Source organism: Melopsittacus undulatus, chromosome 4 (genome assembly GCF_012275295.1).
Source record: "Melopsittacus undulatus isolate bMelUnd1 chromosome 4, bMelUnd1.mat.Z, whole genome shotgun sequence".
NCBI classification, from domain to species: Eukaryota; Metazoa; Chordata; class Aves; order Psittaciformes; family Psittaculidae; genus Melopsittacus; species Melopsittacus undulatus.
In genome coordinates, this window is record NC_047530.1 from 68,317,039 (window position 1) to 68,343,966 (window position 26,928).

At 40.6% G+C, this 26,928-nt stretch overlaps 1 protein-coding gene across 7 annotated transcripts in view; it reads right to left on the bottom strand.

Annotated features, from left to right (window-relative positions):
* Positions 1-26,928, bottom strand: part of MICU1 (mitochondrial calcium uptake 1) — a 112,257-nt gene that overhangs the window by 27,940 nt on the left and 57,389 nt on the right. For 5 of the 7 annotated variants that reach the window (XM_031053032.2, XM_031053037.2, XM_031053031.2 and 2 more), the window contains 4 exons: positions 23,283-23,348; positions 21,966-22,080; positions 11,655-11,737; positions 6,489-6,686 (listed from right to left, as the gene is read on the bottom strand). In XM_031053032.2, the coding sequence (XP_030908892.1) occupies positions 6,489-6,686; positions 11,655-11,737; positions 21,966-22,080; positions 23,283-23,348 (462 nt within the window). Of the gene's footprint in view, positions 1-6,488; positions 6,687-11,654; positions 11,738-21,965; positions 22,081-22,984; positions 22,991-23,282; positions 23,349-26,928 lie in introns of all 7 variants that reach the window. The other 2 variants (XM_031053035.2, XM_031053036.2) reach the window with 2 other exon arrangements.

The following is a 26,928-nucleotide window of genomic DNA, read 5'->3' on the forward strand; positions in this document are numbered from 1 at the left end:
ACAAAATTCTGTGACCCCTTCACTGCTATCCATCACAAACTCATGGTCATCAGCTTTATTTCTATTCCTAAAACTTCTAACACATTAAACACAGGAGAGGGAATATACAGATCTGTGGGAATAAGTTTGACAACTCCTCTCCTTGGCACTAAACTCATCATGGCTTTGTCCATCCCTGATTCCAGTAAAGGCTTCTGGAGGGGAAAAAAGCCTCAACAGCAAGTTCCCCTGCCTTCCAGAGCTGCTGCTTAAAAGTTATTAGCTATCAACATACCTTGAAACTAGAGTCAGGGGATGACAATAGTGATACAGGCACAGAGTGTGTGCTCTCATTCTCCAATAGAAATGGATATGATATGTAAGACATCACATCCAGTGATCTCTTCTTTCCCTATCTGCTTTGCCAGCTGGGATTGACCAAAAGAAAGAGGTTCAGGCTGAACTTGGTAAGTAGTAGCACAAAGTGACAAGTAGGTAGCAGAGGATCACTGCAGGAGGTCTCCCCTCATTAAATAGATCTGATTCTCCACCATCTTCTCCCATGATTCTCAGCTTTATCCTGCATCTGCACAGGCAGTTCATAAGCACACATTTAGTCTGTTGTCTTAGCAAAGAAGAGACTCCTAGGCAACACGCCAAAACACAGATATAAAAGCCAAGCTGATCCAGGTCTTTCTTTGGTTTTGACTAAAAAGTGGCTGCTTTTTAATTGTGCTCTCAGCTCATTAATATTCCTCTTCCTGCTCTAATTCTGTGCTTTACCTATTCCCTCTCACAGCAGGCATTGTTTGCCCTTCACCACCCCCAGGGCTTGGACTGCCTCCCTCCCACTGCTCATAACCCAGCTACAGTGCTTGTGCTCCCTGGGGCAGGAGCTCTCAAGCTGTGCAGTACTTGTTACAGAACCTGGGTCCTCCCCACCTTACCTTCATGCTGAATGACTCATCCTCTGGGATGAGCCCTGAGGCACACTTCAGGTTTTCTGTATTTAATGATCAGCCTATCCTTCTCTCCTTCCCCATGGCACACCATATGATTTCAAAGTTTATCTTTTAATACTTCATACCACAGCCTCAGAGGCACATCTCAGGTGACTCAAACCATCCCTTAAGACATTTGCACATCAGAGATGCCACAGGGAGAGACACCTTGGGTAAGCACTGCAACTAGGTCAGGAAATCACTAACAATGAACCCAAGCAATTTTTGTACCTGCCATCAATTGCTCCAGTAAAGAGAGAACTTCACAAGTGCTGGTTTGGTTTTTCATATGGAACAACCATGTGAAGGAAGAGAAAGCAAGTAGGGGACTAAAAGGAGGAAATATAGAGTACATAGATATAGAACTAGATACAAAACTGGCAAAACTATGTAAGTACACAAAATACAGGATGCAGAGAATGAGGAATTCATAAGAAAAAAGTGAAAGTGTTACATCCCCCATCATTGCTTCCACAGTGGCCAGGCCAGCAGTGAAGCTGACTGTGAGCAGATTAGCACTGCTAACCATGACAAAGACTGACATACAGGTGACTTTAAAATAAAAATGTCTCATGTAAATTCAATAGTAAATTAACCTCCAAGAAGTCTTGACTTTTGGACCCTTCCTTAGGAAGCTTAGCCAGCCGGACACTGCCAAAACCTCCTTCTTCAGGCCAGTCAAAACAATTCAAGTTACTCTCTTGTTTCACCTAAATTACTGCAGCAGATACCAAAAAATGCAACTCATTACCACAAGCTTTTTAGCCTATGCTAGCAAATCACTGAAAATCTGTATCAGTCTGCAAGCCTACATACAAACAAGCCAGAACTGCAAAAATAAAAAAGAGTAAGTTGGTAACAACACAGTAACTTTTAATACTTGTACAGGACTTCTTAGATACTAACTACCCCAGCACTGGGACTCAGAACAGAAGGGCATTTACAGACTCAGATTGTGAAGCATTACAAATGCTTTCTGAAGCCAAAATATCTCTTAAGACAGGGTTGAGATCCAAAAAGATCTAGAACTTTCTAATGATATGTGCAGATGGAAGAACATCCATCACCCCTTCATAAAATACAAACCACGCAGCAATCTTACCAGCATTGGTCATGAAAACATGAGATCCCAGGGTAAAGAAGTTACTCTCATTACCTGTCACAGAACAGACACATATAGTAAGTGATTTTCTGAATGGCAGCAATGATGTGTGGTACCTTTGCTGTATTCTCACAGAATCCCATTTTACTCCTCTTTGCCCCACAACTTGGAAGACCTTTAGCCTGGGAGGGATTGCCTATTGAGGCATCCTTGATCCTTGGGTAAACAATAACCTGCAAAGATTCCTACGTATAAGCATAAGGACACACAGCTGCATGAGGATCTGACTCTTCAACCTATCTGGCAAGCTCCTCTATATAAAGGTGCATCTCACTACCTCAAAGTGTAGACCCTAGATCACACCAGACTTGAGATGCAGGGTTGCTCCAAGCCAAGAAGCACAACCTTGCCTCTCCAGTCATGGCATCTCCTTCCAGAAAGACAGCCCCCTCCCAAGGTGTAGGGCTGGATTAGTACCTGTTTCATCAATTCATCTAAGAAGAAATGCTCTTTGTGAGTACCCATCAGGGAAACAATGTGCTATACAAATCTCACTGCAGGCAATCTGGAAAGAAAAAAAAAAGGATCTTTTACTAAGGGCTTATGCCATAGGCACATATCCCACTGCTGGCAGAAGGAGACCTGGGGAAATAAGACTAAATATGGAGATTAAATCACCACTATTAGCAGGGTTTAGGTTGCCTTTCAAGGGTGACACAGATGTGGAGAACAAAGGGCTAACACATCTTTTCTATGTGCACTTACATAATCACAGGAAAATTTAGGCTGGAAGAGACCCACAGGCTGGTTGGGGCTCCTCTTGGTCCAGCAAGGACACGGTATATCTAGGACAGACACTAACAAGCAGAAACAGCATAAACAATGATGTCAAGTCCTATTCATCTTCTTACCTCACACAGTACTTCCACTCAAATAAACCAACAAACCACGGTTTGAATGCAATACTGCCTGTCCTAACATGATACACTATAGCTGCAGAGCCTGTCCAGACAAACTCATCAAAGTTTGTCACACTAAGTGATAAGAAAGGGAGTCTTTCCATAAGCACTAATGCAAGGCAGCATGAACGCAGTAAGAAAACAGCGAGGACTTCGCTGGGAGCCTGCCTCATTCAGTGGGTTGGCTCCTGTGCCTCAGCCTTCGCTAAGCTGGGTCATCCTGCAACACCAGGAGGTGCCCATGGCTTGCTCACAGTAGCCAAACCACAAGAAGCTGTAATAAGCCATCAAAAGCTTCTCTTCTCCCTCTGGCTGTGGTTACTTTTCTCATCTCATTCCTGCAACCAAGCCGGTTGCCGAGTTTCCATAAAATGATGAAAAATACACTTTCATAAAAAAAAACCCAACCAAAACAAAAACCAAACCAAAACACACACACACACAAAACCCAAAACCAAGCAACCAAACAACAACAAAAAAGAAAACACCAGGCACTGGTTACTTTAACAGGCTGTCAGCACTTCAGCCATAAGGAACATTGAAATGTTCAGGGCTTTCTCTGATCTAACTCCTCTGAGAAAGTATCTGCTCAATCTTAACAACATGCATGAAGATTTTGGTAAGGAAAAAGAAAAAAAAACAACCAAAATCAGTAAGAGGAAAGTGGGTTCACTTTCCTTGTGAAACTCTTGTTCCACCTTCACAGTGAGCAGATGAAACTGGTTCTCTAGCATGTTAACTGCAGCTACACCTGGATCCTGAGCCAAAGGGAAAACAGCTTTAAAAAAGATCTTAAAGTAGATTTCTTTTGGAAGAAATGAAGTATCCCTGTTTGAGAATAGGGGTACTGTGCCACTCAGGGACTGAGCCAGCCCCAGGAGATACTCTTCAGACCTACTGATGGTGCAATTCACCAAAGCCTTTTCTGGAGTTCAGAGACCAAACATGAACAAAAACTGGTCTTCAAAATAACATCCCAGCTTCAGACCATGTACTAATTTTGTTAAGCCAGCAAAAGATGAACAGATGACGGTACAAGAGTTCAGCTGAGAACCTGGCAGATGTGCCACCAGCTCCTTTCATGTCTTTCTTGTCCCCCAGTAACACTAGTCATGCCAACAGAAGGATGCAGAGATGATCTGCATGGCCTGTTGAGCATGGGGCTGTTGAAGGACCACTGTGCTCACAGGCTCATTACTGGAACAGAGGAAGGGAAACTGTTAAAAATCATCTACACGAGTTACCTGATGGTCCATAGTACAGTGTTTCATAGTGCCAGCTCTCACTGCTCTGATTTGCATGGGTCAAGGTAAATACCTGAGGAATGTCTCTTCTCTGAGTTACCCCATTTTTAAAGTGAAGAAGTTCATTACAGCACCCCTTGGAAAATGAGTAATGCAAACCCACTAGACACATCTGAAAAGATTCTTAACCATGAACAAACACATCAAATGTGAAGCAAGGAGACAAGGTGGGAGATCATGTCAAAAGTGATAAAAGTAGAAGAGGAAAGAGGCCATGTTGCATAATGCTGAGGACAGAAATAGGCCTGTATTGCCTAAATGGATGGGAACTATGAACACAAAAAAATGGGTGTATCATGAACTTAGATAAAAACTTAAGTTTGGTGGAACAGAATTTTTACCTTTGCGTAGGTCAGTGTTTCAGTTAATATAAGTATTAAAAATGCTAAGCACAGCACTCTGCTCAAGGGTGCAATGAGGAATTCAGGAATGATGCATTTATGATACACATTAACTTAAAGACATAAATACCTTTAATAGCTAACTCGTTAGAAAGGCAACTAACATTCACCAGGACGACGCACAATTGACCGAAATCAGTAAGAACTAAATTAGTACTAAACTGTTGCAGGAAGAAAAAAGTACCATGAAACTGAAAAAACCCATTGCTTCTTAATAAGTGGGGACCCATGGAGGGAGCACAGGACTCCAGCATAGGGTAAAAAATACTTAAGTGCTTCCTTGTTGCCTGCCCTTGGAGTGAATATGGCAGTGGGAAACCAGAACTAGGCAGAGAAAAAGGACAGAATAATCTCTATTTACAAGGATGGAATCATCTCTATTTCCCCTCTCTTTGTGTTTGAGCTTCAGCTTATTCTTCTTAACCTTAAAAAGTATTTAATTTGTTTCAATTTGTAGAGACACTGAGGAATTGACACTTTCATGTTCACAAAGCACATTGTCTTCAACCAGCCTACATCCCTGCAAATGCAGAGCCACACCACCTGCTTTAAAGACCAGTTATATTAAGTCAGTGAACTGGACAATTACCTTCAAAAAAAAAAAATAGAAAAAAATTACTCCTTGAGTAAGTTTCTTTCATAGATTTTTGAAAGTCCAAATAAAAAAGGGAATAAATTCACCTAAAGTTTGCAACAACTGACTTAATAGGAACTTAGTAAAATGCTGTTCATTAGCTGGATCACACAACCTGAGCATGCAGACATTTACACATCAGACTGAGGCGGTAGTGAGGTCTGAATATTGTTGGCTTAACAGGTTACAGTTGTGGACCAGTCTTCTTGGGCACAAATCCTCATTTCTGCTGCAAATAAGAACCTGGCTTTACTCAAGCCAGGTCAAACCTCTGAGCCTGCTACAGAGAAGGGCACTGTTTCTAATTGAGGCAGCTCCCTTTGGAACTGAGACACAGCTGTACTTGCTGTATTGAAAAGAACCAAATTTTAAAGCTTAATGCTTAAATTCAGGCTATGTGACTAGAGGTAGGAGATTAGGAGCTGGCATTAACTCTTAATAATGCAAAGAAAAAAAGGATGCCTTCAATTCAATTCAAAAGTAAAAAACTCAGAAGAGATGGATGACATTTTTTATAAAGCACATTAATCCAGGAGTGAATAATGGAGGTCATGTAACAGAGATCACCTATTTAGAAGGATTCAAACAAGGTTTAAACGCTTATGTTGCAGAAATATTCAGAATAGTGAAGTAAACAAGAAGGCAGGGTCAAAAGCAGTGGTGAAGAGTTTTGGGGAGGCTGTAAACCCTGGTCATCCCAGGATACAGCTCACTCATTAGGTTTGACATAAGCCTTCATCAGTAAGGCAGTAACATGCCCCACATTGCCTCTATTGGCTCTTTTTTTTCTAAAGCATCTCAGTCATCTGCATTGGTAGTGCTAAGACAAGAGCAAGGCAAGTACCACATGGAGGGACAGCCATGCTGGCTGCTGCTTCAGCTCCACAAGAGCAGCTATGGACAAAAGCTGGAGATGTTCCTGACAAATGCCACAGGCACCAAAATGTTCATCAGAAATTTAACAGACTAGATCCACGAGTGCCAAGAGCCGCAGCTGTAGTAATTCCCTCTGAACCCTTCCCATACTCTTGCTCTTCCTCCAGAAACTACATCATGCAGCATAGTCCATGCTGTACTGCCCTCTCCCATGTGTAAAAATAACTCAAACCTCAAGTTTTAGAATATCATGCTGTAGTTTGCGCTGGAAGTCAAGGAAGTGGGAGATGGTCAGCTTCCCCTTCAGATCCGCTCCAAAGAAGTATGTTGTCAGTGCAGAGTTGAAGCCAGTTTTCAGTGTGTTCCCCGTTGTAGACCGGTCTCTGTGACGCATTCCCATGCTGGTTTGGGAACGAATGATGCTCTGGACCTAAAAATAAGAAGGATGCTAGTTTCAAAAACAGCACTGGGGCTTATACTAGTCAAGTATCAGCACAAAGTACACCATGCTTAGATGTGTGATCTTCTTCTTCCTGAAACAATGCTTGAAAGACATAACTCAAAATTTTGGCTGAACTTAGGCTCTGGGTTTTTTTTCAGTTCTTTTTAAAGAAAGAAGAGTATGAAATGCTTAAATGACTCTTAAGACACAATTCACCCAGTCTGCAGATTAGCTCTCTAGTGCTGCTCTTAAGCCTGGTCAGCAGAGAGCAGCTTTTTCCCAGCAAAGTTGCAGGAGGAAAGAAAGCCAAGACAACCGTGGGGAAGAAAAAACCCTGCACACGTTTTGGAGCTTACATTCTTACTATACTGCACATCCTTCTTAGCTCACACCAACCTCAGTAAGCCCACACTGTATTTCCTTTCCCCTTGTGTATGTAACCAGGGGTTTTCTAACCCAGAAGCACATGTTCCTTGCTGCCTGCTGCTTTCTACTGTGGCTAGAATCCTCCATCCCTGGGGCTGTGCAGCAAGCTGATCTGCAGGCAGGGACTGACCCACCTGCAACAAAGAGCTCTTCAAAAGTCCTACAGGCTGCATCAGAACAAATACAATCCCAACGGCAGCACCAGCAGAATAAATGATGCAGAAGTATCCAAACTAACAGCAGACTGGGATATTTGCACAAAGACAGCCAAGTGTGAAAGCACACACTGTAACAGCAATATCTCAGACAAACCACATAGGCAACCTTCCTCCTTCTCCTCTGAGCTCTCAGCATTGCCCTGGTGCCTTTTTGAAAGTACCACTCAACTTGAGTGGATGCTATGGCACAGAGCAAGGAAATGCAGGACAACTTCCCTGACCCTTACAATATGCAAAAGGTTGATTAAGGATGCCAGGGCCTGAAAAATCAAGAGTTTGTTATTGTAAGAGTCCTGTGCTAATTTAAAGGGGCAGCCAAGCCCAATATTCAATTCCCTCCTCTCTCCATCCCCTAGTATCCTACTACCCCGTTCCCACCTGAATGATTGCTGCTGGGATATGAGACGCCAGGCTTATTTTTTGTGTAACAACTCATCTCTTGTAACAAGGCAGCAGCAGGATTCATTATAAGGATGAATGTAAGAAAGGAGGGAAAAAAGAGCCACCTGGTGTGCTGCCTGGCACTGAGCATAGCCTCAACAGCACAGACTTCCCAAAGCTCCAGCTAACACTACTGCTTTGCCTTCAGCCTCTTCCTTCTGTTGACAAAAGTTGGAGGAAGAAAACCAGCTGCCAAGAGCTCCAGCTGTCGAAAGGATGCCAGAACCTTGTTATCATGGTATATGGCATGTTCATTTTTTTCCTAACAGAGCGAGTATTGAAACAATCCCAAAGGGGATGCTGTGGAGGAGAACACTGCATGTTGCTGCTGGGCTTCCTCTACTTGAAATGCTGCCTCTGAAACACAGACTCCTGGCTATTCTTCCACTACAAGGAAAAATCGAGTCAGAGGAAAAAAGAAATACATAAAAAAGATTTTGGGGCATTTTTTTAAATACACATTATGATGTGAGGAAGGATTTTTGCCTTGTAAATAACAACTCCTTATTTTGCTTTGTGCTCCACTTTAACTGCAAAATCTGCAAGCACATTTAGGAGACAAATATTTATAAACTGTCTGAAGCAATGTAGTTTATGACCAGCTTGGAAAATTGCCCTTGTTTCTGCAGAAGTGAGTATTTACCACATTGCAGACTGTTTGATAGAGCATGTTTTCTTGGGTGTTATTTATATGGCATCCTACACCACTCTTTCTCTCAGACAAGAAAGGGAAAAAGTGTCGTAGACTTTGAAAATCCATCTGTAGGCACTGGAGCCAAAATGATTTGGCTGGTCCCTATCTTAGGCAATCTGTCTAACACCCAGAAAGGTAGGCACCCACTGCAAGAAGCTGCCCTCCAGCCGAGCCAGTGCTGTCCTCCCCCACAGTTCATCATCAATCATACTCTGATGTAAAGCACAGAGATGCTTCCCTGCCTTTTGTGTGTATTTCAGCCTAAGTGTTTGTGCTCTATTCCACCTTTTGCAGCAGACAAGGAAAACCAATTTAAAAAATCAATGAAAATAGTTAATGGTTTGACAAGACAGCACAAGTAACGCTGCCTGCAAGTTTACTACTTTTCATTCAGCTTTTTAATTAAAAATAGAAAAGTAAGCAAACAATTTACATGCTGAAAGATGAAAAGGTGAGGATGATACTGATGCAGGCACCAAGCTATTCAGCACTATGCATTGATCATATGCATCAGGTGGGGAAAAAACTCTGAGGCTTTTCAGTGAGGCTTGAAGAAATTCAGTATTTTCTTATTAGGCAGTTGAAGCCTCTGACTTGCTTGCATATTAGCTAAATTACTGCAAGTAATTTTCTTTCTTGATGAATACTCTTAAGGTTTTGCAGACATTAATGAGAAGAGGAACCCGTTGTTGGGTGTGTCCAATGACTACGTGTGAAAAATGAGTATGAAATTCATTTCCATGTGCTCACAGCTATCAGGGACAGCATGATGCTTCTCTGATGACCCTTTTCTTACCCTTCTACTTCTACCAATTCTCCTCAAAGCAATGTTGCTCTTTTAAGCTGATGTTACCTCTGTCAGCAAATCACCTTGAAGGGCCAGTTCCAGCTGCCCCTACCGGGTAAGACGCTTATGGGACAAATCTGCAAACCCTGCCATCCTTCATGTTTACTCAGGCATTTAAATAAGGAGTGAAACACAGTATATATACAAATTGTTGTGTGTGTTATATGTTTATTGTTATATTTGTGTCTCCTGCTGAAGCTATTAATTCTCTTTGGGAAGTGCAGCAAATCAGTTATAGTGATACCTGTGAAAGTATTGACAGCTGCTTCTCACTTTCCAAAATTTACCAAAAGCTCCTTCATTCTCTGACTTGAAAGCTCTGGAAGATCAATCTTAACCAAAATATTCTGATGCTACCCAGGAATTTTATTCCCTTATATAGAGGCAGTGACACATGTAACAAGCTTAACAAAATCATGTTCCCCTTCTAAGGGCTTTTATATGACTTAATGCACAGCTAACATCCCTTTGCCTACCAGATGATTTGAGATAATTCGATTTTGTACCTTCATCTTCATAGGACTTTGGAAACATTCATCCTCAAGAAGCATTCTTACTTTACATGGCTAATAAAAAAGCCAAACATGACACCTGTGCTCGTACTTCGGCATCACTACAGTTTTGGTACGTGATTAACAGTTCTCCATTTTCTTGAACTCATTTATCTCCATAATTGATTTTACTCGAAAACATCAGTAGCTACTGTAAAACACCTTTTGAATTGTTAAATGTTATCAGATTGGTGCAGTGGACTGCTGTATTCCTGCATTGTGCAAGCAGAAGGAAGAACAGTATTTCTTTTTTTCACTTGGGAAAACAGGAAACTTAATTTTTCATAGCTAAATCAGTAGTTTGTAGGGAGGCAGTGCCAAACAGCACAATAACCTGTACACAGCTGTGTATTCAAATCTGCACTTAAAGGAACACGAACAAACTGCTGTGTTTACATTACAAACTGTCAAGTGAAAAGATATCATATTGGAGGTAAACATACTCTGTTCTCCAAAGCCTGCAAAACCCCATAAAACATACAGTTCACCAGATACATAGCTCTGGAGCAAACTCATAGTAATGGCATCATACCCACAGGTAATAATTCAAGGAGGATGACTGCAAAATGTTAGAAGGGGGGGATTAATTAAACAGAACTGCTTTGCCACTAGTACTTCCCATTTATAGCAAGCACTCCAAGCATGCCCTCTTAAAGACTCTTCCGAAGCTAACCAGTCTTTCATCAACTGATGAGTAAGAATTTGTAACTAGATTATTCACGGCTGTTTTGTTCTTAGATATCAGTACCCAGCTTTTCACCTTCCCCAAATATGGATGTCCTCCAGCGTAAAAAGCCTGGCAAAGGCAGGTTATTTTTTTAAACCAGAGAGTATAATTTCCTTTGCCCAGAAGCAGAAGCTTCCACTTGCCCATTAAACATAATGCTCTAGGGGATATCGGGACACAGAAGTGCTAGGGGCCACATGAATATTAGGTAGATTAATGGTGTATCTCCTCTACCTTGTTCTTCCATAACAGAGATGGTGAGTTTCCACCCAACTGGCCAGTTCCCTTGTTTGCAAATGCATTTATTTTCCATTCATGAGTAGCACAAACTGGGAGCTTAGCTAATATTCAGGGACTTCAGGATGTTTATGAGGTTCCAAGGCCTTAAGGCTGTTTTCTACATAGGTAAGAAAACTATACCTTCTGCCTGAGGAGGTCAGATCTTCACTTACAACTCAAATCTTCATATCTATTCTCACGCTAACACAATCACAAACTACAGCTTTCAGGGGGACCTCACTAGTATGAGACATGCAGGCTAAGCTCATTCAAGAAACCTGCATCAAACTCCCTGTTGATGAAACCTTCTAAGTATAGGGGGGAAAAAAACCCTAATAACATGTTTTCGATTACATGGAAATAAGTGGCTAAATTCTTCTTCGAAGCAGACTCATCCGTGTTATTCTCTGAAGACAAATAAAATCAAGGAATGCAGTAAAAGCTGTGGAAGAAAACAGGATCAAAATCCTACGACACCAGTACAGTGAAAAAAAATATCTACATTGGAGGTAACATCTTGTAAAGATACCTTGGTGACAAAGTCATAGCAAATCAGAGTTTATACTTAAAGTTGTCCTAGTTGAGTGAAAAACTGTCTTGAAATATCCAGTTAAAAAACAAAAAGAACAAAGGCAGGCACTAAGGCAACACAGAAGGAAAAGAAGTAAACCAGCACTAACCATAAAAATAAATCACAGTGACATTGCAAAGGAATGCTGCACTTATGACTAAGATGCCATAGCATTAAGAAGTCAACCTGTCATTCAACTTGCCTGCTCAAACTCTTCCATGTCCACCTCACCATCACCGTTCAGATCAAACATCTTAAAGGCAATTTCAAAATTCCTCTGGGGAGCTACATAAAAAGAAAACAACACAACACAAAACAACCACCAGTTAATGAAGATATAAAAGCTCAATAAAACCAGCACAAGTTCAGAATTACTTTATCCAAATGTAATTTTCTGCAATTCTTGCAATTTTAATATGAAAATACAGTTCTTGGGAAACTCTAGCTACAGGCTTCATGGAGCTCCTTTTACCAAAGGTCTCAGCAAGGAGGTTGGGAGGAGGAGATGCTTCTTGAACAAAATTTATTACATTTACAGGTAGAAAAAACCAAGACACCATCTGATATTTCTCCTGACAATCAACAGAAGATAATGCTGTAGCAAGAGCTTCAGCCTGCTTCATAAAGCAGAACACCAGTTTGGCCAGAGGACATTCCTCCAGCACTGCAGAGCACTCTCCATGCTTTGTGAAGCAGCCAGTGGGTGAAGAGCAGACACAGACTGAGTAATTCTATTCCAGGCTCAGCTCTTGTCTTCTGCTACAAATTTAAACAAATCATTACCAACTCTGTCTCAGTTCAGTTATGACATTGAGATAACACACGAGCTGGTGCTCGCCATCTAAGACGCATCCGAGGTAGTGTGGTACCTTATTTTTCATTTCATTTAGTTTATGTTGTCATGGCCTATTTAGTCAGAACTCTACAAAAGTACTGCTTCACAGCCACCCATCACAGCAAAACCACATTCTTTCCCCTGCATCCCACCAAAGAATTTCAGTACGCTTCCATTCTGGGCTCTGTAACACATCACCATTTAAAGCTACACCACACTGCTACAATTTTTTCCAAATTAAGCTAATACATGAGAATTTATCTTGCTCTGCTACTTTCAAACACATACCACATGCAGGAACTTTGGTGTTTGCTGGGATTTCTAGGGAACCCTCTAAGCTATAGCTAGTGCTTAAATTGTAATCTTAAATGATAATTAAAATTTAGCACCTTTTTTGTGTTCTAAAGATAGCTCTTCCATACCCAAATCTGGCAGGAGGATGTATATCACTGGTGAAGCTCATCCCTCTTTAATGTAACCTGTTGCAATCAACTTTGAGTATGTCTTACAGATGCTCAAAAAGTAATGAGTTTCTGCAACTGCCCTTCTGTGTTAAGGCATCTCCCAGATGGAGGTGGAAGAGAGGATGCAAAGACAAATCACTCAGACAAAAAGAAAATAATATGGAATTAACTGAACTGGATTTTGTACATTAGTTACAGCTTCAGCTTAAGGCCAGGAGACTTTTACATGTTTTCCCCTTACTGTAATAAACTGTAGCACTTTATCACTAAACGATTCAGCAAATGTTAATGAGATCACATTTTCACTTTCTGCCTTAAACAGATCTGTAACAACATTAAACTCAATGGCAGGAATGGCCTGTAGCTAAACCACTTGACATACAGTCCTGATGTTATAATCTGGATTTCCGTTTTCCTCATGCCACTTTTTGGGGGGGTTTAAATTCCAAACACCACATGGATAAGCAATATCTCCTACAACCCAGGCAATTGCCAGCAGCACATGGTGGGTTATCCTTACACAACCCTGCAGCAGAAGCCCTGCCTCCTCCACTCAGCTTCTCTGTCCCATCTGCTGGGATGAGACCTTTGCTCACCATCCCTTGTTAACTCTGCATGAGCTGAGCTATAATCAGGGGGAGTGGTTGTGCCCAACACCAACTTCATAACCTCTCCAATGATGCAATCTAATTAAAGGGATTTATATAAAAAGCCTCCTCTGTAGCCATCCTTCATTTCCAGTGATTAATTCCACAATTACATTAAATAATAAATATTAAGCACCTTCCAACTACCCTCTTAGTGTTTCTATAACACATCCAATGTTATTCACTTGAATTGCAAATACTGCATGAAAGCCTGGAAGCAATTTCTTCTTAGCCACAAAATCTAGTGCTGCATGGAAAAAGTTGTTTCATCTATGAGGAAAATTAGGAATACGCAGAACTCTCAAAGAGATGCAAAATACTAGAAAAAGAGCAATTCACACATTTCATCTTTCTTCCCCTATTTTCTCTGCTAGGGTACAATGATGAGATATGAAAATATTTTACTCCTGTTAAAAATTGGTGTTTTTTTTTTTTGGTGGGTGCCCTCCCTTCCCCTTTTCCTTTACGGAAATACATCATACCATGTCCCATTTGTACAGACAGGGTGAACAGAGAAAGTGAGATACCTAACTTACCCCTCCCAAAGTCCATTTCCTTCCTTTCCTTTCTCTAATACACATTTTCAAGAGCAGTTTATCAAACTCTCAGAGGAGAACATCACTTGCAAAATTAAAATGAACAGTTCAGCATCAAAAATCTGCATGGTCAGTATTTTCGAAGGACAGGGAAAGAAAGTAGCTTTAAATTGGCAAATTTAATTACTTCAACCCGTTAGCTAATAAGTGACACAGCCCCTTTCTTCCTCTGATCTGCCTATCTAACTCCAATTACTTGTAATGACACATATCCAACAAATGTGAATGTGAACCAGGGAAACCAGAGGGCACCAAAGACAATTAGTTCATCTCACTCCTGCTCAGGAGGAAATGTTCATTAAGATGCATGTCCCTGAATGTATTGGTCCCAAACAATATGATTTCTGCCTCTTCTCTTGGGCATGACATCTCTGCTCAGGATTTATTGAGGAAGAGTCATCCCAATGGCAGTTGATTCCCCTTGCCCATCCTGCCCCACTACTCACGGTTACATCAGCCTTTACAACCTTCATTTTTCTTCTTCCTCTTGTATTTACCTTTTTCAGAAATTTGCAGACCATAGAGCAGCAGATACCAGTTTGCCTAGTTACACTTAGCCTTACCCCCAACTTTTATTCTGCCCCCAATTTTACCATTCTTGACTGCAGTGTCTCCAGATTTCCCCACTGCTTCCTTAATTAAAACACACCAAAATGAATGTAATATTCCTCCTGCAATGGTTATTAAAACCACTTAAAGGACTGTTTACCTTTAAAACAGTGCAGTGACTGCCTTTATAAGGGAAAACCATTTCTGCTCTTTCTCCAAGTGCCCTGCTGCATTTTCAGCTCTCTGATATTGTGAGCTATCTCCTTGCCTTGTCCTTTTGGACATTATTAAGAATCAAGATGTTTCATTGCATCTCATTTCCTTTGGGCAATGAGTCAGGAACTGGTCAGAGCAACTGCAGCTTCTTTTCTAGTTTTATTTCTAGTCTGTAGGTGTTCAGAAGTATATGACTTCCTAATGATTCTTCCAAACAATTAACATGAACATATGGTACTGGAGCCCACAACAATGCCAAATAATAAGTTACGTACTCTTAGCTTTGAGATACTTGTAACTGTAGCTAAAAAGATCAGGTTGAAATTGTTCCATAGATCTATAGGTCCATCAGCTCTACACACCAAGTTGCTTTTCAACTAACCAGGGAGTTAGTGCAAAGGACAATTAATATTTTTCTTAACTTATCTGTTCAAATGAAACATTATGGAACACAAAGGCAATAATACAAGCAAAAAGCCACATAATAACATTATGAAGATGACCAACCTCAACCAGACAAGCAGATGATAAGCAGCAGCACTGACCATACTGAAAAAAAACCCTCTATCCATCAGTATAAAGCCCCAGAGAACATCTGAGGGATTAGATGGGTTGATGAGGCATCTTTAAGTCAATTATGTCATTTTCAACTATTTTCAATTATTCAATGGACCAATTTGTAGCACTCAATTGCTCTTTACTGCCATTTACTCTCACCAGAAGCAATGCATTCTTGAAAGACAATAAATGCTCACTGATGAGAAAAGCCACATTTTACTATTTTTGTGCTCATGTGATCTTCTCTTCCCACCAAGCTCAATACTCACAAAAATTGTCTGTAGAACACCCACCTCGAGCAGAGGTACCACATTTGAAGAAAACTATTTTTAACACCCTTTTTGAGAATAAACACTGCTCCATTCAGGTGTAGTTGAGAATTTCTTTGACAAAGTAGGGTGGGTTTTGGTGATGTTACCTAAGGACGTAAAACTTCTGGCTGCTCCTTTGAAAACCCTGACATTTCTCATCTTCAGTGGGAATTCAAACACAAAACAGCTCTAGCCTCCCATACTGGCCTCAAAGCCCAGTAACACCCCAAGCAACACCAGTGTGGGAAGAAAGATTGAGAATTCAGCTGGGGAGTTATTCTGAGGAAAGTTAGTCACTAGGAATTAAATACCCTATGAATACTTATTGCCCATCTATCTAAAAATTAAGAAAAATACATATGTGCAAAGGTCACAGTACCCTGAAACTAATGAAATGTCTCCTCACAATCAATTACAAATTAACACAGTCCTCTCCTGAAGTACAGACAGATTTTCATATAGAAAGATGGATGCTCAGGCCTTGCAGCTGTATTTTTTCTTTTCCTCTTTAAGGCCACAGCATTATAAAAAAAAGCTTACCTTTTCCTCCAGCCAAAGATTAATTAAATTTCCCCTCCCCACCCCCTTAAGTTACATGAATCAACATGGTCATTACTCTGTCTCACTTTGCACAGCAGTATTTTAGCTGAGAAATGTTTCTGTACCTTTCTGAATTAGAACATTTCTGTCTGATGGAAAGAATCAGGGTCATAGATGAGCTCACCCTCACAAAACCACAGCCTGCAGCTCAGCATCACTATCTAGTTCATTGTTAGCAACTGCACCGGTAATAGAGAAAGATGACGTTCTTTCACAGAATTCATCTTTAAATGCTCTGATTTCATTTTATTTTTTTTGAAAACAGGGTTACAGCTTCATAGGGCACAAACCACCCATAGAATACAGATGGCTGAGCCCCAGCTACAATATATATGGGGGAAAACCCCACTAAACCATCCTAATGCCGCATGTATTTTCATTTCAAATTATTCCACTATTTCAGAAAACAAATCCAAATCCCACCAACTATTTTTTTGCTGGTCATGCAAGGTAAAAACATCACCACTGCTAACTTTGAGAAAGGCTCTGAACAACCCAGACCAAGAGATATCAAGCTTGTGTTAGCTCCTCACTCTGAATCCATGCTGAGGGTTCACATGTTTAAACCCAGACATGTGGATTCAAGCTCTACTCGAGTACCAAGCTCCAAGGTTACTGAGCTGCACATGCCCACACTGCCACCACAGACAGTGTCAGGTGCTCAACAGAAGAGAAATAAGGGGTTAACTAGTACAGTTGACAGGTAAAAAACAAAATAAACTGCCATCGTGTACAGAAGAACATGGATCAGACAGAGCATAAGGAACAGCTAAAGGATCAGCAATGTGAAGAGATGCTCTGATCCACCCTTTGGGAAGTTGTCCCATGACAGTTTGCTACCTCCAGATGCAGAAATTCGTGTCAAGCATGCAGTACATTTTTCCTTGGAGTGATGTCCCAGATAATGCCATTTTTCATCTTTCATCTCCCTTCTACTTAAGCAATAAAATTAAGGAAAAAATACTATTGCTGCTTAACTTTTTAATTTTGCTTCTTAACTTATGAACCAAAGAGACTGTGTAATTTTAATACCAAATTTTGTATTTTGTTTTTAACGTCAAATATACGCCTCAGTTTCAGAGATCTGAGAGAATGTGACAGTGCCTCAGGTGGCGTACAAGACTTACCTTTCAACAGCTTCTCAGCAGTTGCCACATGACTTGTATAACAGTGCTGGAAATCAAGATTCTCTCTTAAATGACTCCTGAAATAAGGACATGGAAAAACCTGTGGAAATGGCAGCTCCAGACAAATGTCATTAGAAGCTGCACCCTCCAGAGAACCCCTGGAGAAACAGGACACCCCAAACATCTGCAGGCTCTGGGATATGGCTACTCTATTTCCTAGTTCTGTAATTCTGGAACATGTCAATAAGGCTACGAACTGCTACATGCAGAGTAGTCCTTTCCCACTGCAAATTTACTGTCTTCTGTGATACAGGAGGCTGGTGGAGATTCATCAGCCCACCACATCATGCAAATGCAAGGGGTGAAGAGCTGAACAAAGACTGCAGGCAGAGAGGGTGGTAGAGCATCCTATTCCCTAACACTGGTTTTCAAGCCAGAGAGATCCAGCTCTGCTTGGGAAGATCCCAAACTACTAATTCTAAGAAATCTGTCCAGTTTCTGTTCTTCAGCACAGCTACCAGCCCATGGCCGAAGTGGGATGCTGCCAGACAGCCCTCGGTCTGACATGAAGTAACCACGCTTACATTTGGAACTTGGGACATGCCTTGGAAGACGACCTCTGTGCTGCTCAGGTACATCTCAGAAATCCCACACAGTGACTGGGCTGGCAGAAAGGTACTGAAGACGTCCCTGCACCAGTGTAGCTGAGATGGACCCACATATATGCATGTAGCTAAAAAGAGGGTCTTGAAAGTTTAAAGATAAAATTAACATGAACAGCACCACAAAAAAAAGAAAATCCAACAAACTCAAAGCAACCTTATAACTTCTTTTCCTGCAGAAACAAGCCCTGCAGCACTTACTGCTGCTTCACAGGATTAAAACACTGTTTGCAAGATAACAGATCTCACCTGTGGCAGGGAATGAGGCTGAAGACATTTGTGCCAGCTGGCAATACATATTCAAAATAGCCATAATGCAAACAGACCCTCAAGATCACATCACCTATGTGCAGCAGTGTGGGAGGATATGTAGTGCCAACTGCATCACAGGGACCTGCACAGTGCTCAGTATTTGGCTAGAAAATAATTTCCAGAGCTAGATGGTTTGGGATATATTTCCTACCCAGGGGAAAGAAAACAACAGCAATAACAATAAAAAAAGAGCTAATCTATCCTAGGCAAGAGGCTTCTTGCAGGCTAGTACTCGTAAGGGATGGCAGCATGCCATGCTCTAGAAAGAATAAACAGGAGAACGAAAAAGGACCCGGAGGTCTGCTCCAAAAGTCCTGACAAGAAAGTAATTACTTTGGCTAGAGCCAGTGCTATTTAAGCATCCTTCCAGGGCTGGGACAGTCCAGCGACAGTCCAATTATGAAAACAATGCCAATTTATTCTTTTAATGCCCCTTTGGTACCTGTTAATCAAGTAGGCATTAGCAAGCCTGAACAATGGACCACGTTTGCTCTGAAGCTGGTGACAGAAAAGCTCTTTCTCTCCTTCCTCCACCTGCTCTGCAAGTTCAAAAGCAAAAACTTCTTTAGTCAGAGAAGCGATGTCTTTGCTTTCGTATGACATTTGAAGGACCCTGAGGAAATCCCATCAACATTTTGCTTATCCCATGTTTTGCTCATCTTTCTACCTCTTCCCCAAGAAACAAGGAGCGATTGAAGCAACAGAAACCATGAGGTATCCTTAAGGCTTATCAGTTCCCATTGCCTTTAACAGAAAGTTGTCTTTTTGAAGCTGCTAAATGCTATTTTATTAGTTGTTTCAAAAAGACATTTTCACAGAAACACAGCAACTGACAAGAACAGGCAGTGCTGGAGTGAAAAATCACTTGTAAATAAGATACGGTGACAGACTTAGTTTTCTGTGCAATATGCAAACAGCTTTCTTTCTGTGAGCAACATACAGATGAAGCCTCCAGCCCTTTCTCCTCCTCTCCCTCTCTGGCAGGTGCCACATGGTCCATGTTTCAGAGAATACAAGTGAAGTGAGCTTCAGCTCAAGCTGCAAAAACTAATTAAATGGAAAGCTTTGGGAAAAACTCAAAGCCCAGCAGTGCTTTTGGCAGACCCAGGGAGATGGGCAGGAGCCATCTCAGCAGACTTGCTGGGCACAACCCTCCCAAGGAGCACAGTAACACAGAGCCCTTTGATTTTCTTGTTTTCAGAGGTCATCACTGATCAGTTTTGAGTTCAGTAAGCCAGACCAGAACACGACTGATTTCCACCTATTATTTCTGAGCACAGAGCAGGGGAGCACCTCTCCCTGCTGCCTCCCACCCCCAGAGCTGATCTCACACTCCCCACTTCTGATTATACTGCTTTAGTCCTCAATACACCACATTCCTTTCTCAATAATTAGTGACTTTTAGCTATTTGATGTAATCTACAGCTCAATCTTATCCAGGTACCTCCTTCATGTTCCAGTTATTTAAGCACAAAGCAAGAAAAACAACTGTCAGGTTGAAGATATATTTTCCTCATTCCCTTTTATTTCCCAGAGGAAAAAAACCCAAACCCAAACATAAACTACAGTATTCCTGGAAGGTAGTGCTTACCAGTAGGAGAGTAATCCAGTGTGGCATAACAGTGTATTTTCAATGTAGCCACAGGGCAAGGTTTGTTTGGGAGCTTTATTTTCATAAAAGCAAATACTTTAAAAATGATATCAAAACTCTTCCTCTGGGGAATCACTGTTTGACAGTAGGCTCCAGAAACATTCCTCCATCATCAGTAACTATTCAGCAAACTCCCAAAATACCTACCAGTCAGCCTAAGAGTCCCAGAACACTTTTATTGCCTTTTTGTGGTTTTCCTTTTTGAAAGCTCCTTCCTTGCCCACCCTTCACACCATTCCTCAAAGTACACACCACTCAATTCTTTCCCAGTAATTGTGAACATGTTTAAAAGCCCAAGAACAAGAGGAGAAAAACCTGTCCCTCCTGCGCAGCCCTCCAGACCAGGGCTGCCTGCTACTCTAACACAAGGAGGTCCCTTTTCTTTTGTTCTCAGAACAAAGAAATTAAACCAAAGCAGGAACAATTTCACTTACTGCTGCCTGTGGAAGGACTTGAAAATAATTTTGCACCCTGAATACTTGATTAGGGGCTGCTCACCACCAGCAAAGCCATAAAGCCAAGGGCACAAGTGTTTTCTAAACCATACTGAGTAATGCAATACTACAGGCTTGGAGTTCATTGTCCCTTGTGACTCAGATGAGAAGCCCTCATTACACAAGTGAAAATACCTTAGATAATTTCAGCACAGGCTAAAGTGATGTAAGAAAGGAACAGCCAAAGTCTGAGGAGTCCGTTCTGAGACTGTCAAAAAATTGAAAATAAATAAAAAATAAAAAAAAGGAGTGTAGATTGAAATCCTAAACCAAATTCCCTGCCTTGAACTAGCTTTATCTCTTAGTGTTTGTTTTCACAACATGAAGGTCACACATGTCTTACCCTATCATGTCCATTTGCCAAGAAACAAGACCTTGAATCTTGCTTCTCCCTCGTAATAGATCCTCAGTAAATGAAGAGCTATCTCTCATTTGTCCATGTTACAGCAAGCAAGAGCACAGGGAAAAAAATAAAGCACCTGTTGCTTTTACAAAACCTAAGTGAATTACCCAGCTGACTCCCTTGAACAGCACAGGGCAATAAGGGTCTACAGTAAACCAGGAAGTGTTCTGCATGTTAAGTCCTACAATAAGGTCACCATAAAACAGATACTTACAAGATCAGATGGCCAAGTTTTCTTTTTTTTTTTTTGAAAGTCTGAAAATAAAATGTCCCAAGCTCATTTGGACAGTGGCATATAAACCATCACCCCACACTTTCTAACAGGGCTGAAAAATAACTAGAGTTTCTGTGGCCTTTGTGATGCAGCAACTTCCAAGCAGCTACAGAACCCCTGTAAATGAGGTTCTGAGTTTGCTTTTCCCCATGAAGAAAGTCTAGAAATGCTGTTTGACATTACCAAAGGCTTCAGTTTCACTGTTTCTTGCCAACAAAGCAAACTTTTAAGTGTCAGCACTTGTGCAGAAGACTTTACTGGAACAGATTAGCAGATCACAGAAATATCACAAATGCAAGTCAAGTGCAGCAGGGTGAAAAGACAGAAGGTATCTAATGATACTTGTTGAAATGTAAACAGCTTAATTTGTCTTCACATCACATTACATCATGCACAAGCCTGAGCTTACCCAAGTGAAAATACAACTGGAGAAGAGAGTTTGAACAGATTGGTAACCAGTGAAGAGCTGGAAAGCAGTATTCATCCAAATACTAGAATATCATACAAACACAACTCAAGAACACATCTTCATTTACAGTTTTGAACAGCAGGTCAAATTACTCATTAAAAAAAATTGCCACATTTGAAAACAAGAAATCTTCAGAAGTCATCAATCTGTTTACATTTCTGAACCACTCGAAGCTAAGTCTAAACTAGATGAAGCAATAGCAATTATTCACTCAGCCTGCATTTCAGGCAATCAAGAATTCCTTTTAAGGAAATGTATGTAGACAACAATAGCAAACTCATTGCTTGTAAACCTTCAAAACTTAAAAAAGCAGTAACTGCAGAGGAAAAAACCCACTGTACTTACTGGAAAGGACCGTTGTGAGGAAGATGTAGTCAGAAAAAGAAATGAGTCCACATTCTCCAAGTGCATAAAATATGCTGTCCTCATCGGCAAACTTCTCTCGTTCCTGGGATAATTTCTATTTATTCATATGACCCACACCCCAGAAAGAAAAAAATAAAGCAATTGATTAGATAGAGAAATGGAAGGCTTTATTTGCATCCTTACCACCAACAAACCATTCCATACACACACCCCTACTATCTCCATTCATATTCAGTGGACCTTTTCCAGCCTTCAAATCTGTCAGCAACGCTCTGCAAAGATCAGTGCTTCCCCATCTCAATGAGGGATAAGGAACTGCACAATATTAATGAGTTGGTTTAGCCTAGCTGAAATACAGATAAATAAAATTACGTTTATTTTGCTTAAAATTGTCTGAATCTTTAAGTTTGTTACAAAAATCATTTGTTTTCTTAGGATTAAAAAAGGACATTATCGTATTTCGCTAGTAGCATTGCAGTTATATTCTGTTGTTGCAGTAGCCAAGAAAGAACTATTTCACATTAATATGAAGTATGATCAAAGTTATCAGAAACACATGATTCAGGAGTGGGTTTAGCAGGCTCACTAGGAAGACCAGGAGCGATACCATCTTTATCTCTCTCCAGCTATTTTTCAACATGTTCTTTTAATAGAAAATTCCATGTTTTATCAGCTCATATCCCTTACTAAGCCAAAAATCCAAGTCCTTTTGATTTACAGAGCCTTCAAAGACTGAAAAGGATCCATAACATTGTTAGGAAATCCACACTGGTGACCCATTTTAAGAACATAGCAGGAGAAGGTACCCACACACACAAAGGAAAAGGAAATTAATATATAGGAGAGTAGGCATGGATGAGGTTATTCCACAGAAACCAGGTCATGCAAGCACACAAGCATGGTGAAAGCAAGGCTGAATTTAGGAATGGTTTTAGGAAAAACCACCAACAAACACCACCACACGAGGGGCCAGCTACACAACTGTCCCCCACTGTTACCTCTGTCTAGCGGAGATCCCATCATATACAAGATAAAGGAAAGAAAACTGGTTAACCAACAATAAAATAAGCAGGCAAACATAATATCAAGTCAAATGGTTAGACTTGCGAAGAGCAAGAAAGTTTTGAAGCAACAACATTGTTGCTTTGACCGGGTGCAGCTAAGAAGCCCAAGTAGACATCCCAGCAAGAGTTAGCATATAGCCTTTCCGGGTCAGACCCACTGTCTGCAGCTGATGTCTCTCATCCACCTCAAGTTTTGTTGGGTTTCGTTTTCTTTTCTTTTGAGAGAACTCACCATTGTATGTGACTGCAGAGTGGGGATGAGCTCAGCTAATAATTTAGATGAAAATTTAACCCGTATCTGGCTCGGAAACCACAAGAAAAGAGACAAAAATAATCATACAGATCACAAAAAAATACAGATTCCAGGGAAGAAAGTTCAGCTCTATTGATCAAATATAAATCTCCCAGTAGTTCTGCCTTTACCATCTGCAGAGTGTCAGGAATTTAATAAGAGGTGAACCACTAACAGCAAACAACACACTAATGGCATTCATCCCATGCAAAATAACTGCTATTTATGCCTACAGAATACGAGACCAATGTATCATTTACTGAAATGGTTTTGCTTCCTTTCCCATTGAAATGGATCTGAAGCAAAATTACACTTATACCTATGTTAAGGACAAACAAACAATGCCTGGTTTTCCCTTAAACTGAAGGAAGAATTTGTGGAAAAAGCAGTTTTCTGCTGCGGGTGACACTGCCATGAGCATCTCACCTGCTCCTGTGATTTACTGCATCTTCCAATTGCCTGTCATTAGCAGCATTTATCATAACTAGCTACTAGCATCCTATTTTACCTGCTCAAAGGATCCCATGAAAAGTTCCAGAGGTTGGCTTATTAATTTGTATGTGTTTCTTTTCTGCACTTAATATTCATAGTCGGCAACAAACAGCTCAAAATATTCATCATAAGCTGAAAACCAACTCCATAGACTAACAATAAAAAAAGATATTAAGTTAGTTGCTCTCAAAAATACAAAGGTGCAGACAGATGGGAGAGAGAAGCATTTACTCATTTGCATCTTACTTTGAGCAAACAGTAAAACTTTTTATTTTAAACAAGCACCTACTTGTCAGAAACCTGGGTAAGGAGAACATACACTGGCTATAGCATTCACCCTGCCCGTAGCTAACAGGAAAGGGAATTTCTCCAACTGATCTTAACAGGGAAAAACAACAACTGACCTGATCAATGACATTTTCAGGCTCCCAGCAGTAGGAAGACTTATTTTTTTTTAAATAATTAAAAAAATCAGAACTCTCCCATTTATTTTCTTCTGGCACACTATTTTCTTCTGGTGTGTCTGACTGCTTCCCACAAAGTATATGGGAAGCTCACCCTGCTACAGGAAAGGCTAAAATTATCTCCCTCAGGGTTTTTTCCCCCACCATTAAACACTATATTCTACAGAATTACATTACAACCCTAGGAAAAAAAAAAACAAACAAAACACCCCCCCCCCCCCCCAAAAGAAAAAAACCAAACCAACCAACCCACCCACTGCAAAAAACCAACAACAAAAACCAAACCCAAACAGCAAAAAACCCCACCACATCAAACTACCTATTTCACAAAGCACAAGGTAGAGTGTTGTGTGGAAAAACCTGAAGTCCTCACTAATACCTAAAACCACTGCCTATAGACCTCAAGCTTCTTTTCCAGCCTAGTTTCCTTTCATCATACTCTACCTAACCAGGAATGTAATGCACAAGGTCAGTAAATGTAGGGAAAAATCCCCTTTCAAGCTTCCATCCTTTTTACAGACAGCATCTTCACAAACTCATAATCCACAGTATTTCAGGACAACCTTCACATTTCACACCCTTTTGTACCTGAAGACATACTAATTATCAAAGCGTTCAGTTAAAAGTCAAATGTCTTCCACTTAAGATTTTTTCTCTATGTTAAATCCATTCCCAAAACCAGAATAATTGGTTAAGATCATTCAGCACGCCCCAAAAGACATTTAAAACTGAGCATTCACCAGTGAGCAAGCCACAGGGAACAGTTTACAATTGTGATGTATTTTCCAACCAAGCAGTAGACTCATATTAAACAAGCACACAAACAAGCAAACATTCAAATTAACATGTAAAAAGAAAACAAAATCCAAATATACCATTGCTTTTGGCACAAGCATGGCTGTGTAAGTTCAGTGAAAAGCCACCAGTCCAGTCTCAGTGGAATAAAACTTTTTACATTCAGGCAGATTACCATACAATACCAGACATGAACAACAGGTGAAAAAAGATAATGCAACTGTGTTTCAAAATATGAAGCTTGGTTTGCCCTTTCCTCAGGACAAATTCAGGCTCCAAGCCCACCAAACAGCAGCACATGGGCTGAACATATCAGTAGCAGCAATCAGCCTCCCTCAAACCCATGTGCTGTAGGAAAGTTGCATGCCATATGCAGAGAGCTCCCCCAGACTTGTGTTACGGGCTGGCTGCAAGCAAGCAAAGCACCCTCAGATATATCACAGACTTCACATATAATACCTCAAACCCGCTACTACTGGAGTGTCCCCTGAGCCAAGTATATGGGTACAGCTCCCAGGTAACAGGATTTTGGGGAAAACATACTTATCAATTCCTTAAATTCCTTGCCAAATATTACCTCTATTTTGGATTTAAAAACACTTTTCCCAGGGCTGAGTGAAGTGTGAAATACGGAAATACTTAATTATGCAAATCTGAAAAAAAAATGTATTTTTGCAAATTAAGGGATGCCTTCTCTGCAGAGGCAGAGACTGAGGCAAGGGGCCCTGCTGATATTTGCTCTGCACATTTGGAAAAGCCTTATCAGCTAAATCATTGCAGCTCCATTTAATTTTGCATTTCAGAAACTACTTAGTGACCAGCATTTAATTTGCCTCTTTGGGAAGAACACATTCTTGGAAAGTCACTTAGAGTTGACAGTTTGTGCCTCAATGTAGAATGAAAACACACTTTCAGCACATTTATTCAGGTAACTTGTGTATGTTTCAACATCACCTTTATACTCATATAAACCAAAGCTTCAGGAATTTATCAGCCTTATGTGGCCACTCGACAGCAACTTATGCCTTCCAAAGTGACATCAAAATAAATATGCAATGCATTCAATATACTGAGCTTTTCTCCAGAATCAGAGTAATTTTGTAAATTAGTAAGGAATTCTAGATGAAGCATAACCATCTTTTCTTGACAAACAGACTCAGTTTGTTCCTTTTTAAAAGAAATACTTTAAGGTTACCAATACTGTGTAAGCAAATACAAAACCATGAATGTTTCAGTAAAGTCACCTTGCTGTAAAGCAGTTCTCTTCCAGTCCCAACTGAGCACCTTCAGTTATGCAAACCATTTAAAAGACACTTCTAAAACTTATTTCTTTCATGGTTAGCTGTAGGCACAGAGGAAGAGAAGTTAAAATGCTCTATGTTCAGTGTTAAAAACAAACATTTTCTTTTCCATGGTGGGAGTTTCTAAGAACTGTGTTAGAAGTTGGCCTAATATAGACAATTTCTGTCCTTGTTTCTGAGTTTTCTGCCTTTAGAAGATAAAGATGGCCCTCCGTATTATTGCAGTTTGGGGATACGTGCCTCTCTACAAATGAAATCTCTAACCAGACGAAAAGAACCCCACCTGAGGACTTGTGCACATACCATTAAGCAGTATGCATAGACATGATATGCTATTAGTCCTGTTCATAAATGGCTTTATGCCTTGGGCTTAAATCAGTAGACAGCACCCCTATAAACAAAAAAACTATTAGGAATCCTTCTAAGGAAAGGAAAACAAATCCTTCTGTAAAACTTACTGGACAGTACATTTAATTAATGTTTTTTAAAAACTTATGAGCTCATACCACACATACTGTTTGACATCTTTAAAAC